At 40.1% G+C, this 18,346-nt stretch overlaps 3 protein-coding genes and 1 long non-coding RNA gene across 7 annotated transcripts in view; 1 reads left to right on the top strand and 3 right to left on the bottom strand.

The window, feature by feature from the left end:
* Window positions 1-6,389, bottom strand: part of parvb (parvin, beta) — a 17,590-nt gene extending 11,201 nt beyond the window's left edge. Inside the window, exon 1 of one of the 3 annotated variants that reach the window (XM_003443915.5) lies at window positions 6,227-6,389. In XM_003443915.5, the coding sequence (XP_003443963.1) occupies window positions 6,227-6,341 (115 nt within the window). In that variant the 5' untranslated portion in view covers window positions 6,342-6,389. Of the gene's footprint in view, window positions 1-606; window positions 790-2,526; window positions 3,088-6,226 lie in introns of those variants that run through there. The other 2 variants (XM_005451022.3, XM_005451021.3) reach the window with 2 other exon arrangements.
* On the top strand, window positions 915-8,013 carry LOC106098136 (uncharacterized). Its single transcript, XR_001224255.3, has 2 exons — window positions 915-1,050; window positions 6,388-8,013. It is a non-coding gene; the product is annotated as an uncharacterized LOC106098136 (long non-coding RNA).
* On the bottom strand, window positions 7,892-14,947 carry hdac10 (histone deacetylase 10). Of its 2 annotated transcripts, XM_013270594.3 has the most exons (22): window positions 14,851-14,947; window positions 14,612-14,736; window positions 13,298-13,432; window positions 13,108-13,204; window positions 12,927-13,024; window positions 12,580-12,684; window positions 12,408-12,476; window positions 12,196-12,322; window positions 12,034-12,099; window positions 11,886-11,945; window positions 11,706-11,795; window positions 11,503-11,609; window positions 11,355-11,422; window positions 10,911-11,154; window positions 10,730-10,820; window positions 10,523-10,608; window positions 9,661-9,717; window positions 9,447-9,528; window positions 8,988-9,176; window positions 8,499-8,658; window positions 8,326-8,399; window positions 7,892-8,012 (listed from the first exon to the last, which is right to left on the bottom strand). In XM_013270594.3, exons 2-21 carry the CDS (start codon window positions 14,668-14,670, stop codon window positions 8,368-8,370), a joined length of 2,022 nt encoding a protein of 673 aa, XP_013126048.1. In that variant the 5' UTR covers window positions 14,671-14,736; window positions 14,851-14,947; the 3' UTR covers window positions 7,892-8,012; window positions 8,326-8,367. The 2 variants fall into 2 exon arrangements, with proteins under 2 accessions (XP_013126048.1, XP_005451077.1); XM_005451020.3 differs by having other exon boundaries at window positions 14,612-14,889.
* aplnr2 (apelin receptor 2) lies at window positions 14,734-18,346 on the bottom strand. Its single transcript, XM_013270523.3, has 2 exons — window positions 18,208-18,346; window positions 14,734-17,729 (listed from the first exon to the last, which is right to left on the bottom strand). The coding sequence occupies exon 2, from the start codon at window positions 17,528-17,530 to the stop codon at window positions 16,049-16,051; it is 1,482 nt and encodes a 493-aa protein (XP_013125977.1). The 5' UTR covers window positions 17,531-17,729; window positions 18,208-18,346; the 3' UTR covers window positions 14,734-16,048.

Raw genomic sequence — 18,346 nt, 5'->3', positions numbered from 1 at the left:
GAGGAAAACGTGAGAACAGAAAAAAAACTGTCTGCCCTTTAAGGTTTTCATATTAAAAGCATTGAACAAATTTCTCAAATTGAGAATAAAATTAAACAAAATGTGCAGCAGCGTGCTACAATCTGAACAAAATGACAACTTCAAAGCATGAGTGAAGGCAGGATAAACACAATTAGCCCAGGAGGAAGGGTCCTTGCAGCTTTATTATCTGATTCAGCCTTCACATAAGAGCCGATAACTGGATAAAAGGCTGAATCTCTCTGCAGATCAGCAGTTTGCTTTGTAATTACAGAACTGCTTTGCTGCATTTTATCATAATTGCGCTACTTCCTCCTTTCGTGTCCATCTGGCTCCATTGCTGCTGCTTTTGGGTACAGCTTTGGTGCTTTACAGTCACACCAAAAAAAGGAAATCTCTGTTTAAAATAGTCAGATTATTAAAGATAACTCAATTACTGCAGCAGATCTATACAGAAAAGTAAAAATACTTGTAACAACTGAAACAGCACGCTGCTGCATTTAAACCAACACTGCACTAAGGTAACAGGTTCTGGTTCCCCTTTTCCACATCCAACTTCCCTAAACTCCAGCATGAAATTCACATTACCTTGTTGCTTCCTCTTGGTCCCACAGAGCAGGCCCGCCATGTCCTCACAACAAATCAAGAAATCAACAGATTTTGTCCGAATGGCAGTCAGGGAAGGTAGAAAAATCAGGAGTGTATGTGTGCGCAGCGTTTGTGTGTATAAGTGTGTGTTTGTGTGTGAGAGTGTGAGTGTGTGTGTGTGAATTGCAGTCGGTGCAGCTGAGCGTCAGGGGCGTCATCACGTGTATTTCTGTCACAACCCTCCACCCCACCTATGCGGTCCAGTTACAGGAGAGGCTGAACGTAATGTCCGTGTGTGTGTGTGTGTGTGTGTGTGTGTGTGTGTGGGACAGAAAAAAAGACACCACCGTGGACCTAAACCCACCACATCATCCCGACACACTGGTTACAACTGGGATATTAAACCATGGACAACGACAAGAAAGACAACGGATGACCGATGAGGTATTCAATCACTAATTTACAGTAATCTGCAACCTGTATTATAACTGCAGCATAGTGTTTAAACACTTAAAAGAGCATTTTCTAATATGTTTTATGTCTACTGGTCAGTAACTAAAGGTTACTAGTTACAGTCTAATCTTTTCAGAACAACATAAGAACTAGTATACTGGTTTCAGGGCTCCATTCTCAGGCTCATTCGGAGCCTGTTGTAATGTAGGAGATTATCAATCAGGCAGTGACTGTCTGTTAACAGTACACTAATTCAATACAAACAAAGCCTGCAGTCAAGAACATTTATCTTACGCCAGCTTCACTGGATGTATTCGAGAAAAAAATCTGCTATACTGCAAACCGCCATGCAAACAGGGAACAGTGATCACTCAAATCAGCAGAAGCACATGGTCAAATTTCTTTTGCTTTAAATTAAAAGAAAACAAAAAGCTGTTATATGGATAACCAGCCTGCATCAAAAATAACAGCGTAAAGTAGACTGAAATCGACTTGTGTGGCTCCACAACTCCCTGAGGGGGGGGTGGCGTTTTACTGACTCACAGGGGAAAGATATAAATAATGCGGCAGTATGGAGAGGACAGACTGGGCCTTAAATATAGCTCTGGTTATTTACAACAGCACAGGCACCAGTGAGTAACAGCAGCAAGGAGATCACACTGAGTTTGCTTCAGTGGGTTCTTTCTATGGATATTAAGGATGACAATTTCAACTATTTAGCTCAATAAACTACACGTTTTATTTACTTGTATTTACTCTGTCTACACTTGCATATACCTCTTCTTGCTCCTCCTGAGCTGTTCTGTTAATTTTCTCTCCTGCTATAAGGATGTTAGCGTGTTCTTTTTCTAATTAAAGAAAAGGTCAAAAGGTAAAAGGAAGTCCAAAGCTATTTAATCCAGGATAATTTTTTCAGGAACAACATATTAGCAGAAGCATACATCTGCCAACTCTTAGTGAATGTAGCATATCAGACAATATTAACGAGCCATTTTTATAGAAGAAAATTACATTTTCAGCACTCTCCAATGAGTACTGTAGTGCTTGAATTACTTTAACAATGCCCATGTTGGTACTAACTGTGCACTGTCGAACGACATTTTGCAAAAGCTCCTATTAAGAAACTTATAAATACACTTTTTTTTGCTGTTTCTTTCAAGTTTTTACGCAACAGGATCTACTGAAATGAGCCACCCTGATCAAGTACTTGCACAACTGCTTGAAACATAAAATACATTTTGTGGAAGCTAAACTTTTAAATAGCAAATATAATGAGTGCAATAAAGGGCAAACGATATTTTTAAAAGCAAATCAACATTATCCTAAATATATTCTGTGTTTAGCAGTTTTGTATAACCTGCACTTTAAAAATATATAAATATACATTATAAAAAATGTGCTTTTTAAAAATTAAAAAAGAGGAAATAAAGAAAATTGAAACATTGGTAAGAAACACTGATCACTTACTGTTGTCAGCATCCATCCTACAACAACTTGTAATTCATGTATGCTTTGTGTGTTCAGCTCAAACACCCTCCTGAATGTTAAGGATGTGACAAGACACAATCTTCTCATTCCCTATTCACTAAACTATCATTATTACAACATGCCTTCTGCTGACAAAAGGAAGTAGCCTTGTCAGTGAAAAGCAGACTTCCTGTCAGCTTATCGAGGAAAAAAGACACACTTGTTCTGTGTGAGACCAGCTCCAGAAATGCAGGAATATGAACCAATATTAACTATCCACATACAACACCCTGGCATTGATTCTTCAAGTCTCAAAACTCTTTTGAAGGGAAGGACTTCCATTATTCCAAAATAACATTCCCTAAATTGGTGCTTTGGTGATGGTGGTGCAAAGCATAGTATTTAGCTCTTAAATACACCACATCCACAGTGACCTGTTTGAGGTTAAGGATAGATTGACGCCTACAATGCAAGTTTTACCTGACTGGGATAACTCAAATGGAAATTTTTAAAATCATGAACTCTAAAACTAAAACGCATGGAGCTTACTGCAAATAAAATGTAGTGCACTTTCCTAAAAACACAGTCATTTAGCATGTTGCTACACATATAAATGTATTTATATGTGTGCCAATGAGTTCAGTGGTACACAATCTGATCCTGGAACAGACCACTGCCATCAAAATAAAAAAAACAACAACAACTTTATATTGTGTTATAGAAGCACCATATCTCCCTCTCTGTTTTTTTTTCTTTTCTTTTTTTTACATACCAGTACACGTTGCATTACGAGCATTAAAGAAATAAATCATCACATCGCCTGAAGCAACATCTTTTAATTGAGTAAGAGGAAGCGGTGCTGAGGAGTGCAAACTCCCATCGCCAATTATTCATCAGAAGTGAAGCATTTTTCCAGCAACTGCTGGGCGTTTCCTTTAAGGGAGATAAAGCGTCACACTCGCAAGCAGAGATGGGTAGTAACGCGTTACTTGTAAGTAACGGGTTACTGTAATCTGATTACCTTTTTCAAGTAACGAGTAATGTAAGGGAGTACTATTGCAAAAACGGTAATTAGATTACCGTTACTTTCACGTAGGAACGCTGCCTTACTGCGTTACTAAAACCGTGATTTTTTGCGAGAATGTCTCATGACAGTGACGTAAGCGAGTGCGACGTTTGTGACAACAGCTGTCTGCAGATCAACAATGGATAATATTGAGTGCGGAGAGAGTATGAGCCTGCAGCGTTTAAAGCGTGGAAGTACTGACCTTACTTTGAGTTTGATTCCATAAAAAGTGACAAAAACATTAGTGTCCACTGTTCACTGCGTGGGAAGAAAATTTCTTTTTAAACCCCTAAACTTCCAAGCAAGCACCGAGTGCGCTACAACGTAATATGAAATTCACAGAGAAACTCGCAGATTCTTCCACTGACCGCTGCAGCACACCTGCACCAGGGTAAACCTCCGCCTAACCCACTCCTGCTTTATAGGTGAAAATAGAGCAACAGGACTGCTAGTCTTTGATTTAATTTATTTTCTGCTGTGTTTTACTTGCATCTATTTGAAAGAGTGAGTGTAAACACAAAAACATATTTTATTTTATGTGCTGGAATGTGCAGAAAATAGGTTTAAATGTTAAACAAATTTCTTCTGGTCAGAGAATGTTGCATATAATTTAATTTTTGCTTGATGCATAAAGTTAAAAGATTAAAACTAATAAAACAAGTTTTAAAAAGAGACTTTTCCATTTGATTACATTTTGTATGATGAATTATGCAGAAAAAGTAGAATTGGGCTGAAAGATCTATCGCTTTATTACCTATTCAGGTTGTAAATCGTGTTTTTAAAAAGTAACTAAGTAACTAAGTAATTATTTACTTTTGAAAATAAGTAATCAGTAAAGTAACGGGATAACTTTTGGGGGGAAGTAATCAGTAATTAGTTACTGATTACTTTTTTCAAGTAACTTGACCAACACTGCTCGCAAGTAACAGAAACCAACATGCTGCGCTCCATTAGCAACACAAAGTCACATGCCTTTCTTTTGTTATACTGATATTCCCTTGAAACGTCAATATGACCTCCCTTGCACAGAACTGCGTTTTATGTGAGCTTTAATACCCACTGACCACACAGGGGCACTGCGCTCTCACAAACTGCAAGAAATGCAGGCACTGGTTCTGTGGCTTTATTGGATTGGCTGTCCACATCTGAAATAGTCATCACATGTAGCAATGAGAGCTGCGTGTTGGCGAAATTAATGTGAGGTTCTGGAGCGTTTATAAGTTAACTGTCACATTGCGTTGCAGCTTTCTCTTTACCACAACCTGCTATTAATGCTAAAATCAGAAATGGTACAGCTTTACAGCCATTAAATCTGAGCAGTATGACTCTGAAAACCAAAAGAAAAGTAATATATAAATTACTTGTGAGAAATGCTGGCTGCCAAGTTGGTTGTGCAAGTTATACTGATGGACAGCAAATCTAGCTCACTGAAGCAGAATAGGCTGAAGCTTTAAGCTCAAGTTCAAACAGCAGGACTATTACTGTAATTTACTTAGTGCACAGGACTCCACCTCTCAGTTATCATCTAATTAACTCTCTCAGTAGTCATCAGCATATTTCTGTTTTTTTACCTCCTTAAAACTTACTGTTTTATTTGTTGTGAAAAATAATCAATGAAATACAGTACACTGAGACTGTAACTAATGGTTACTCCACTATTAGGACGGGAGTTACAAAGAAAGATGCAGAAAGTGTCTAACCAGACATAAAAATGCAAACGTGTTCCATCTAAAATCGCATGAATCTGATTTAAGACAACAGATCTACATAGTTTGGGAAATTTTTGCTTATTCAAATGTCTTGACTAGTAATAAATAAGACAACTTACGGAAGATGTAGCGCGTAATCTATTTTCTGTGAATTATTTTGTGAACTATTTTCTGTGTATTTACAGTGACACCATGTGCTTCATTTTATGCATATTTAAGCAAATTAAAGTGGTTTGAGGGTCTTAAATACCCTTTAAAATGGGACTGCTAACCCATTAAAATGCCTCTGTGTGCCTTCTGGCGACCGCCCTTGAGTGGAGATTACAAACACATGGCTGGAGAGCACACATAGAAAGCACAAACACTGTAATGCACACACAGGCGTTAAATTTCACAGCTGCCTCAGGGACTGTTGTGGGAGAGCACAAAATAGTTGATAATTGTGACTAGTCCTGCTAGAATAGCAATGACACTCATGTTTATTTTCATAAACTTGGATTCCGGTCTCTTAGTGTGTGATCTATTTATATGTACTTGCCTCATGTGCCAAGCCCGTGGACTTGCTGTGAAGCTTTGTGCCACTCTTCATCACAAATGAATTCGGTTTCCTTGACTCGTGTATACGTCTTTAACTGTATCTGAACTACAATAACATAATTTAAACTTAAAATCACTGAATTTATCAACTGGCTACATTAAACAAGGGGAACAAGAAGCACAAGTCGGGTTAAAGCAACAATGAACACCTCTTGTTAGATGTCATGTGAACAGTCAGTGAATCAGCTGCCAGTGATGCCCCACAGGAGAATATTTCCATAGCGCAGACTGCAGCACCATGGACAGAAACACGAGCAGGAAAAAGAAAAATGGGGATCTTCCATCATGTAAAACAAAAATAAGAAAAACAAAACTGCGAATGGCCCACCTTCTTTGGACTTTTTCTTCCGGACCAGGGTTCCTCCTAATTTCCCGAGAAAGGACTCGTCTTTTTTCATTTTTGCGGTCTGAGGGTTCGTAGACACGGTCGGAGCCCCGGACATGTTTGTGTCTCTGTGTACCTAAGCTCACTCTCTCTCCCTCTCACAGTGCTCCGTTAATAAGGCTCACTCCTCCCTGTGCTGCGTTCAGGCACAGGAAAACGGTCCAACCACAGTGACAACAGACAGGCAAACAACAGCAGGAGCGACGGTTGGTGGGCATCTACATAAACCACTGATTCACCTTCGTTGCTTCGCCGGTTCGCCAACAGCGCCACCCGCAGGTCGGATTGGGAAGCAACGTGTGCGTCATCCCATGGGTTTGAGGGGGGCACAACAGATAGCCTCCCCCAAAAAAACGTCCATACCAAGCCATTGGAGTTAACCAATAAATTACTCTTTTTACCTATCTCAGTATAACGAATTATTCATTTTGTGGTGATCGTATCATTACACAGGAGTGGAAATTGGAAACCTAAAACTGTTTCTAGATTTACACATCACTGTTCATGAAAATATTAAGTACCACTGTTTAGTTGCAGCTAAACTGTAAGACACAATGTAATGACAGTAGAGCCAGGATCACCTGTGGTTTCAGTTTTAAAATCTTGGCTACAGCCCAAATGGAAATAAAGGAAACAAGAAATTAAACAAGGCTTTTGTTTGTTTTTTATACATGGTATTACTGGTCTGGCACACTTGAGATCAAACTGGGATGTATGTGACCCATGACTTAAACTGTACTGAATTAACTTCCAGTTTAGGTGACCAGATGACTCACCCATTTCTATCTCACATGATGAGAGGCTCAAAAGTCTTCTGGTGTGAGTCTCACAAGACACATGGCTTACAAAGAATTGCGGTGATCTCTGAATTCAAAGATATGCAGAGATCATTTCAGAACATCACCTTTCACAGCTGTTACAACAGGAAAAAGAAAATAAATATAAAAAGTTAGATTCTAGATTTATGCTTGTAAAAAGTAGTGAAAAATTACATTAAAATACAATATATAAGATTTGCATTTCTATGATCAATGCCAAACCTTTGAATTGTATAGTTAGTGTGATTTATCTATCAGCTTTGCCATCTATTTGTATTCTTATCTAACTCTGGATCATGAGGAGGCTGACGTCTTTCCCAGCTGTCACCCAGCAATAGAGGGCTACACTCTGGACCTGTCACCAGTGGATTGCAGGGCCAATACATATAGACCAGCAGAAAAGAGGTCTCCTTACTTGAATGAAGACTGAAGAGCTCTATAAACTGTTAAATGTGCCCTCAAAGGTTGAGAGTGAACATGCAAGCCTACTCAAACAGCTTCCCTGGTGGTCAACAACACCTCTGTGGGGAAACATAGCAATACAATGCTGATGTTCAAACCACAATACTGATACCTTGGGGCGAAAAAACTCAAAACAAAACAACTATTTGGCAGCCATTTTTTTCTTTTACAAATGTAACATTTATTACAGAGAATATCAAAGTTGCTTATGAAACCTTCATGTTAAATTACATGACATGAATGCTATACAAGACACAAGATTTCAACTTACAGCAGAAATCAGTCAACTATTCAATCATGTGAATGGCACACACAAAAAAAGAAAGTATAGCAATTTTGATCAGTGATTGCTTAAATAATTTTTATGTTGCTGTGAAATTCATTAGCTTGTAGCTCTTCACACTTGGCTAGGTGTCCTGTGAAACTGATTTTGATCCAAGTGGATCTTCCTGTTAAAAGAAATGAAAATTCCAAAAATCAAAATGTAACCAGTAGAAAACTGTTGTGACAAAAGAGATAAATGTCAGCTGGAGATCTGTTAACGTCATCATCTTTGTTTAGTCAACAAGGCTGATAACGCTCATACGCTGATACAACAGTACAGGTTAATCCAGTTTACCAAATAACTTAAACACAGTTTAAGTCATTAAATACATTTTTTATGAGATGGCGAAAGCTTGCGTTGATTGCGATTTTGCTTGAATTAATATTATAACACATGCATAATTTCTAAGCAGCAAGACAACTGCTGTTATAATTTACCAAAAATAAAGTATCAAAAAGTCCATACGACACCCTCCATCCTCAGTGTTCATCACTTCTTTGAGTCTGTGGTGCTGTTTTTAGAAGACAGAAAGTCCCGTTAATACAGTAGCAGTTATACTAAGATCTGTGGATATTTATGTTGATTTCAAATGTGATGCTGCTTCACTCACCTGTGGTCTGAAGAAGTTTCCAGTCTGCCTGCAGCCTGTGTCTCAGCCTCTCTATGGCCTCCACGTCTTCTGTTAGTGGGGCTTGAAGTTGCTTCAGAGAGGGGGCTGGGTTACCGAGGAGGGAGGACGCCGTGAGTCCGACCAGCGCCTTCTCCTCCTCCTGAAATTAAAAAGTAAATAAATTAATACTGAACACTAAGTATGCAAACATCCTGCCAACTCCTCTTAAAATGCTTCTTAAGGTTTCACAATATAGCAGAATTAGAGGACATCTACTGTCTTCTTCTTTCAGCTGCTCCCTTTAGGGGTTGTCAGAGTAGATCGTCTGCCTCACCCTATCCCTAGCATCCTCTTTTGTCACACCAACACTTTGTATATCCTTCTTCACTACATCCATCCAACCATGTATCTCCAGAGCTCCTGCCTGGCAGCACTACATTGTTGAAGACATCTAGTGTACCTTTTTGAAATCTTCCCCAGCACTCTTACCTGCAGTAGCACCAGTGTATGTCCAAGTGCAAAGCTCTGCAGTAGGCCAGTTAGTTGTTGCCACAAACTGTCACTCACTCCACTATCTGGCATCCGAACCAACACAACAAGACTGGGGTCATATTCATACCCAAGGGGCAGGAGGAGGCCAAACACAGCCTGAACGAACCCTGATGTGTCACTGCAGCCCTGTGGGAGAACAAACAAATGCATTTAAACACATTTAAAAAACAAAACCCCCCAAAACAACTACTCAAATTGTCTGTGCAGAAAAATACATCTCAGTCACCTTTAAGAGCTGTCTCATAAAGGTTTCTGTCTAGAAACTGTAATAATTCAGAAACTGAATATTTAATGACGCAGTTTTAAAGAAAAGGGAGTTCTAATGCTGACCAGCGAGATGTGTGAGTGTATATTTCTGGCAAACATTAAATGTGATTACAAAGCAAGCAGCAGTACCTTCTTCAGACACACACGAATGTAATATTTGCAGCTCTCTTCGGCTGTCTGTGCACTGCCCATCTGCACCACAACTGTTTCCCTGAAAACAGAATGATTTTGTCAGCATGCTGTCCTCGCCGTTATGGACAAATAGTGTGTTTTATTGTATCAATTGTGCTTTATAGTTTGGAATTTTACTAAGACTAAAACAGAGAGCATAAATGATACTTGCCTGTCTTCTGTAATATGGCTTGGGACATTCCCGTCACCCACACAGACGACCAAAACGCTGCATATATAAAGACAAGTTTTAACAAAGCAGATTGCAATCTTGCTAATAAAACTTTAGTATACATGCACACTCCAGCGGTATATTTAGTAGGCTATATTTATCATGTTAACTTGCACCTCTGTGGGTGTGGCATAGTTGTGCTTTGCAAGTATCTTCACTTCCAAGTGATATTTTTTACTACTGTTGCAGTCCTAAAATCTGTCTGTATAAAGAAAATGACTTCACTTGTTCACAACACAAGAAGGATACTGATATTTTATTTAGATTATTTAACCAAAAAGTACATAAAAATATTAGTTCCAAATAACTCCCAAAGACATGCATGGAGTTAGATTAAGTGGTGATTCTAAATTTGCTGTAGGTGCGAATCTGAGCTACAAGTTTATATGAGACTGGTGACTTTCCTCTTGCCTTATGACAGATGGGATAGGCTCAGCCCACGACACAGCGGTAAACATGGCCCTGTACTAACTGTTTTAAAATGTGTTGCTGCCATAAAATTGCAAAAGACCACTGTTTTTTTTTCTCAGGATTAAACATTTCATATTATTTTTTTGTAAATAAAATATGGATCTATGATATTTGCAAATCATTTCATCCAATTCTGATTTAATTTTATAAAATTTTACATTGCACAGCACGCTGAACATTTTTGGAATTGGGGTTGCACTTCCTTTGCAAAGCGACTAAGCATATTCTGTGTGTGTGTTTCCTGTAAAAATATTTCTAATCATTTTTAATCACTAGCTGATATTTAAAAAAGCAGAATGTGTAAGATTTGATTAAGTCCAGGGTGTTATACCGGTTGCTGAGAACAGTTGTAACATGCTGAACAATGCTTGTCATCGCCTTGGTGACATCACGGACCAGTGCAAGGCCACTGCAGATCTGAGAGCCGGGAATTAGAATGATATCATGTAGGCAGGTCAGCAAAGCACAAACTGTATTTACAAGACATGAGAACATAATAGCACTCACATATAAGAAACAAACAACATTGTGGCTTTACCTCATTCTTCCCCATTTTCTCTGTCAGGGCTATAAGACTGGAGACGGTTATAAGAGCAGTACTGTCATCGGCATCTCTGAGGAAACTCTCCCTTGTTTTAGAGAAAAAAAAAAAGATTTCAAACCCAGTTACAGTGAAAACCATGAACTGAAATGAGCCACAACAAACCACTCATCCATACCTTAACTTGCTGGCTAAGAGTGGGTCAAGATCCTCTGAGAAGCTGAAGCGTTCGCATCCCTCCGGGCAAGCCACGTCATCAGGGAGCACTAAAGCAGCACATACTGGAGGAGTGACACGTTTTGGAGGCTCAGGCCACACCTTTTCCTCCGCGTCCTTTTCTTCTTCTCCTCCCTTCTCTGTAGTTTCTTCTCCTTCTCTTAATTTAATCCGTTTGGTGCTGATGGTGGAGGTGGGAAGATCAGCTGAAGAAGGGAGTAACTTTTTTGAGACCATGTCTTTTATTGTGATGAGAAGTTCAAACAGAAGTAAACGTGAAGTACAGCTAGCAAACTCTCAGCTAAGTGATGCTACTCAGTTTAACTGAGGATGGAAACAAGTAAAAAGAAATGAGGTTATCAGACTCCTGCAGCCTCATGTCCCCTAAAGGCTCTGTTATGGTTACCTGCATGTTTGAGGCACGACCAATAGGCCTTATGAGCTGATCGGACACACTGAAGAGATTCGAGTGCACTGAAAAAGAAGAATTAAATTGCTGCAGCTATAAAACACACAAACTTTGAAACACAAATTTGACTGATTGTGATGCACACCTTATACATGGACTGTTGAGGCTTGCAGGTCTCGGCACAGGATCTCCAAGCAATGTCTGGACTGTCTGACACACAGATTGGGCGAGGGAAGTCAAGTTGTATCCCCCCTGGAAAACACAAAAACACAAGTTCCCAGACAACAGAACATTAACAGGCTGTTTTCTTGTTTCCATGTTTTAGCTGTATAGGCTGGGCGGCCTGACCTCCAGCACAGCACACAGTTTTCCTCCTGCTAGGTTCATCAGCAGGTGAGTCAGATGGGCAAAGACATCTGGAGTGGCACACATCTCACCCTAAAAATAAGTATAACAGTAAACGAGTGGATGCAGAGGTTTATAGTGCATGCATGTAATTAGATAATGACATTAATAAATATGTCATACCTCTGGGTCACCGATGGCTGAGTCAAATCCCGCACACACCAAGACTAAGTCTGGGCAAAACTATCAAAAACAGTTGTATGCTTAAACAAAGCATTTCATAGATCACCTGCCTTTAGGTAGGAAAAAGTTCATTTTCGGAATGGCTCACCTCATATGCAACTGGCAGAAGGACGTGACAGAAGACTGACAGATAGTCGCCATTTTCCATGCCCACCTGAAATATCACGATGAGGTCTTTTCAGTAAATGGAATAAAACACACATACAGCTTGTACACACACAATCAGGAAAGCAAATGGCATATTTCTGACCTTGTTCCATGGTACATTTATATTGAATCCTGCCCCTTTCTCTTTGCCAACAATGTCATAGTCAGAATTTCTCAGATGAGGCCAGAATTTCTGATGCTCATAGCGGTGCCAAGAGAAGTAGAGCACGCTGTGAAAAGGAAAACAACAAACGCAGTGAGCAGAAATTGAAATGCAAGCAGGCAGCATCCGCTTCTCCTTCATCAAAGACTCACCTGGGATCATCCTCAAAGCAATACTGCACCCCCTGACCATGATGTATATCCCAGTCAACTATCAACACCCTGAAGACAAAATCTGAGGTGAATGCATATAGCTGTGGATTTTTGGATCGTTAACATCTTTAATGGTTCCCAGAATAAGCATAAAGACTAAAAGTCACATTACCTTCGGACTCCATACTTCTGCTTAGCATATCGAGCCGCTATAGCCACATTGTTGAACACACAGAAACCATTAGCAGCACTGCGCATACTGTGGTGTCCTGGTGGTCTATTAATAATAAAAAAGAAGCAGTTCATGCGTTGCGATTTTTACACTTGTTGTTGCCCACTTTGCCCATTAACTACTGAAAAGTTAGTTGCTAATAAACTAGTAAAAATATGAATTTAAATGTTAAGAGTTTTAACCTGATATTTATATTCCTATTAACTTAGCAATAATGGACAAAACAAAGGCACTAATACTAAAACAAGCACTGAGTGCATATCAGAACTGCTGTATCTCAGCCTCACCTGACTAAAGCCATGCCATTCCTCACCTTCCCCGTCATAACACTGTCTACCAGCTGCAGTGCAGCACCAGCAGCAAGCTTGGCACAGTGGTAGATGTTCTAGGATGGTAAATGACATACAGAAGAGGATGTCAGATACGGATTTTCTGTTCCTTTGCTCAGCTGTTAAGCAGGAGACTTACTGGGTGGAAGTAGACGTCACCGTACTGACGAGTGAGCTCCATGAGGTCCTCCAGACTCATGTAAGGAGTCTTCTTCACTGCCTCCAGGTATTCCTCACTGTTGAGAGGAGCAAAGTAAACGCAGCTCAGTGAATTGAGACAAATATCTAAACTATATCATACCTTGATGAAAAGAGTTAGACAAGATGACCTGTGAGCCAGCAGAATTTCTGCGTCCGTGGCCTCACGGACAGGTACGGAGACGCAGCGATCAGCCAGGCCAGTCCTGACCAAAGCCTCATGACTCACAGTCAGACGCTCAGGCACCTCAATCTTACAAGCTGGACTGCAGGAAAACATTACACACTTTATGAATATTTGTTAATTAGAAAATAAACTGACACTGATCCATTTTACTATTCTATTTCTTTCACCTCTTACATAAAAACATAAAAAATATATAAAAGACACAGTGAGACATGCCGAATGACCTCTGTAGAAGTTAGATATGGAAAACAGCAATTTGCTAAATATGACTTTGTAAAGGAGATAACCAAAGCAACAGAATGTGCAGAAGAGAGGTAAAGAAGAGAGTGCACACAGGTGGAGTCTGTGCAGATGAATGTCAGGGGTGATTTGTGGAATTGCAGCAAGAGTGAAAGGGAAGGTTTACAAGATGGTAGTGAGACCTGCCTTTGATGATGACAGAGCTGAAGATGTTAAGATTCAGATGTTCATAGATGTAGTGAAGGAGGACATGTAAAGGGTTGGTATATCAGAGGAGGATGCTAGGATAGGGTGAAATTAAGGGAGATGTGGCGACCCCTAAAGGGAGCAGCCAAAAACAAAGCGAATAAACCCAGCAACACTGCACTGTTCAGACAAAGACATTTATTTCAGCAGTAAAACTGCAAATAGACAAAAGCTGGTGGTCAAAGCTCGTTGTCTTTCCAAAATAAACGCATGAGCCTCAAACTTCAGAGTATTTGCGGCACATTTTGACATTTTTTGGAGTCACAAACATAATAAATATCACAACTGCATTTACTCATTTTTTAACTGCGAAAGTTAAACCATATCTAGACCTCAATCAGTCCAAAAGAATAAAACTATTTCGCAACGTTTTTAAACAGGTGGTGCAGCAGCTATAACGGGCCGGGTGGGTGTAACACTGAAATCTGTGACCTGAGATTCTCAGTTAAAAGTGACCGAACAAAGTGCAACCGTAATAACCAAAACGGGTGTCTTCTCTAACTAACCGTGCCAGCAACAAGGAACAACTTAGGTTCCCATGACTTCTGACAGATCACACATTTTAGCCAGTGTGATCTGTCTAAAACTAATAACTTATTTGATGAAGTTACCCGTTCAGTGAAATTACAGTATGAAATATTTACTCCTTGATATACTTTAGGCATGCTAAGCTACACCCAAATGAGGTTGGACATTTGCAGAAAAGACATTTGAAGACTTTTCTTATTAGCCACGTTAGCTTTATAAACGTAAACATGGATTTACTACTCACTCAACCCAGAGCAGTTTGTACTTGGTCATCTCGTCATCATAAATCAGCGCTGTTCCCATCTTCGTTATTCCTCGGGTAAGAACAGGTAAGTAACTGCGACCCTCACTATGAGAGTAGCGACGTTTCTGCAGACAGTTTCCAAAAGGACACGAAGTAAGTTTAAAATGAACCGCTGACTAATTAATTTTGATCCAGCATTGGCAGATTTTTATCGAAATGTGCAACATATAAACGAATACCAAAATCCAGTGACTGTACAAAACGGTTTACAGTTATTCATCAACTCAAATTATCTTCTATGAGTTTTATGTTGGTTTTCACACAGTTCACTAGCGCAGCAGCGCCACCTGCTGGACGGGGTTCGATACTCGTCGTTCATTATCTGTCCCACTGATGCCCAAAGTGACAGAATCACCGGATAGTACCAGTGCTGGGGTATCTTGGATCATTTAAAAGAAATTAATTAAATTTGAACTAAAGTCAGATTCTTAATTTCTTAGTTTGGCCATGGTTGATTAGTCTGATTTGGATACAAACCACAAAGGCAAAACTTTATCCTTTATACTTTAACTCATTGTTAAACATACAATATATGAAAAAAATAAATACAAATTAACAATATTATTAGTACTGTATCCTGTATATCCTTTGACCTATATTATCTTTTTACTATTGAAGATCTACCTCGCTGCACTTACACTTTATATTTGTGTGTTGATTTTTTTAAGGTACATGCAGGTTCAAACTTCCTGTGGCTTCCTTAGTATTTAAATCAGTTATTCATGACATGTCTTGTTTGAGCTGTATGACTGTTTTGGAGACTACTGTTTGAGGTGTTAAATGATGTCACATTGTACTGCTACTGATACAAATGGAGGGGCCAGAGTATTCGAAACACTTTAGAGAAGCGAATGTAACAACAGCACTGAAGAGGTAAGCTCTAAAATTTGAAGTAGCTTCATAAAAAAGTGAACATTATACCTGTGTGAACAGTGTGGCTCATGGTAGGACAGCTGTACTTGCCCATTTAAAGTCAGTGTTCTTCATAAAACGATTAAAAATCTTTTTTTTAAAAGGAAAAGTTGCAACAAATGAAGTGAAAAAAATTTCTTTACATCACTTCGTCACATCATTTTAATAATGAATAATAAAAACAGTTTAACAAAAATCAACAAATAATTCAAGATATACAGGAGTGCAAAATATGGAAACAGTTCATGTTACATGAGAAGATTTGGTTTGACCGGAGAGCATGTTTTGCATGGAGTCTTAATGGAATGGGTGGAATTTTTCCTGTGGGAAACAAAGCATCAGAAACCAGAATATATATTGCATGCCTTCTTCTGGTGATAATATTTATTTTGAAAATACTGACTTGTACACGGTGTCATGCATTCCATTTTATTTTCACTGGTCATTACATAGGGTTAGGGTTACTTAATTGTCAGAAAACATTGCACCCTGATATCTTGACTTCTTGAGTTCTTCAGGTGTGGCAACACCCATCTCCCTAACTCCCCCCTCCTGTTCCTCCTCTGTCCTGTCTGCTGTTTCTTCCTGTGTCCTCATGGGAAAAGCTGAGCTCTGCTCCCCTTTCTCTTCAACTCCTTCAGCTTCGTTCCCTTCCTTTCTCTTTGCTCCTTTACTTTTCATCCTGCACAACACGAGGAAAGCTCCTTTGCATCTCTTCCTAAATGATGGGTCACAGGCAGCATAGAGGAGAGGGTTCAGGCAGGAGTTGAGGTAGGCTAAACAGGTGACATATGGATGAGCAGCCAATAATATCTGATCTAAAGAGCAGGAGTATGGGACAAATCCAAACTCAAGCAGCAGGGACACAGTTTTATTGACATGCAGAGGCAGCCAGCACAGGAAAAATGCCATCACTAACGTGACAATGACCCTGAGGAGTCTGCGCTGCCGTCTACGGTCAGGACGAGGGCCCTGTCCGAAATGTCTGCTGAGAAGTTGGACCAGTGAGCAGTAGCAGACCAGTAAGATGACAAGAGGAAGCAGGAAGCCAAGAAGAGTTGATTTAATACTTAATGCAGCAGCCCACCACATCTCTGTCCTGTTTTTTTCTTCCTCCTCCAGCTCTGCTCCAGTCAGCATGGAGTAATCCATCTGGCAAGAAAGGAAGACAGACCTGGAATCAGCGGGTTCCAGCTGCCAGTCGTCCTCATATTCAGGGTCAAGCTCCACCTCCCGGACAGAGCGGAGCAGCAAACCAGGAAGTGCCAGTATTCCCGCCAGCACCCACATCCCTCCAAGTATCCACAAAGCCTTGTTGGGGCAGCTTCTTGGTGCGTGGTGGCTGGAGTGCCGGCGCCCAGTCAGAACCCAGTAGCGTTCCACACTTAGCATGCTCAGGCTGAACACGCTGGCATACATGTTCAGAGCTGTGAGGAAGCTGCTGATTTGGCAGAGAGGTTGCCCGAAAGGCCAGTGGTAGCCCATCGCTGTGTAGACGGCCCAAAGGGGAAGAGTCACAAGGAAACAAAGGTCAGCTAAAGCTAAACTGGCAATTAGAGAGTCAGTCAGCGAGCGAGAGGGACGGGAGATGGAGGGAGAGCAAGAGGATGAGGTGGAGGAATGGGAGGATGTTCTGTAGCTTTGCCTAGAGGAAAATCCACAGTTTGAACTTTGAACTTTGCCAGAGTTGTTAATGTGCTGCTGACTGCTTCTAAAAATGTTGCTGCAGCAGAATTGGCCATCTTCTGCTGGCTTTCGGTCCCTTCTCCTCCTCCCCTCCACTCGGTCCAGGTAGGCCCAAAGCACCAGGCTGTTGCCAGGACAACCAACCAGAAATGCTAGCAGGTAGACAGATGGGATGATGAAAAATGAGGGAGACCAGTCACTGTAGTCACAGAGAGTGGGGTTGGTAGGAGCAGGGGAGGCGAGGTAAGCTGGTTCTGACATCACTCTGTATATACTTGGTTTTTTATTGAAAAGGTTTTGGCATTAAAATCCTCTGGAGTTTTTAACACTGTAGCCAAAGCAGCATAATATCTATATGTGAAGAGACAAGATTCCTGCACTGGAGGAATGGTTTTAGGTGAAGAGGTCCAAATTCCAGGAGTAGATAAGCCTCCAGTTCACGTCTGTTGATTGTGATAGTCTGGAAATTCAGTGAAGACACAAATAGATTTTTTAAACTTTAGCTACACTCATTTTTGGGATTATGTAAATGTATGTTTTTTCCATGCTCAGGCTTCTCCCAATCATCACAACCTGAATATATTAAGGATCATGAGGACCTCACTTTTTTTCTATACAGCAATTTAAACACTTAGACAAACAATTTTAGGCAACTTTGACATAATTTAAAACTGATACAAGACAACAAACAGAATCAAGACTGCAACAGTGCACACTAAAACCATAAAGTAAGGAATTTCTAGGACCATGAGCACTTTCACTGTGGTGACATAACATGGTTTAACTGAGTAAACATTTATAGCTTTCTGCTTTCATGTTCAATTCTGAAAGTGAATTCTGAAAATCTGCATAAAGCTCTCCCCAACTGGCGTGTTTTATAAATACATTTTTTATCTTGACTATGTGAAATAAGAGAGGATTTTGATGAAGGCACTTACCTTACAGTTGCTTTATTACCGTGGATAAAACCCATTCACAGGTGCTTATAACCGTGGTACAATACTTGTTATACAGAAACCAGCATCATCCCATCTTCTCCTGCTGAACTTCCAGTCTGGGCTTTCTTCTGTCTCTCTC

Source organism: Oreochromis niloticus, linkage group LG7, assembly GCF_001858045.2.
Source record: "Oreochromis niloticus isolate F11D_XX linkage group LG7, O_niloticus_UMD_NMBU, whole genome shotgun sequence".
NCBI classification, from domain to species: domain Eukaryota; kingdom Metazoa; phylum Chordata; class Actinopteri; order Cichliformes; family Cichlidae; genus Oreochromis; species Oreochromis niloticus.
This window is presented reverse-complemented; position numbering and strand designations above follow the sequence as displayed.

Coding starts and splice junctions, on each gene's coding strand:
- hdac10 (XM_013270594.3), bottom strand. CDS start 14,670: ATGGGAACAGCGCTGATTTATGATGACGAGATGACCAAGTACAAACTG. Junction 12,100..12,195: donor TAAATGTACCATGGAACAAG/GTCAGAAATATG, acceptor GTGATATTTCAG/GTGGGCATGGAAAATGGCGA. Junction 9,177..9,446: donor TTCGTGTGTGTCTGAAGAAG/GTACTGCTGCTT, acceptor GTTCTCCCACAG/GGCTGCAGTGACACATCAGG.
- aplnr2 (XM_013270523.3), bottom strand. CDS start 17,530: ATGTCAGAACCAGCTTACCTCGCCTCCCCTGCTCCTACCAACCCCACT.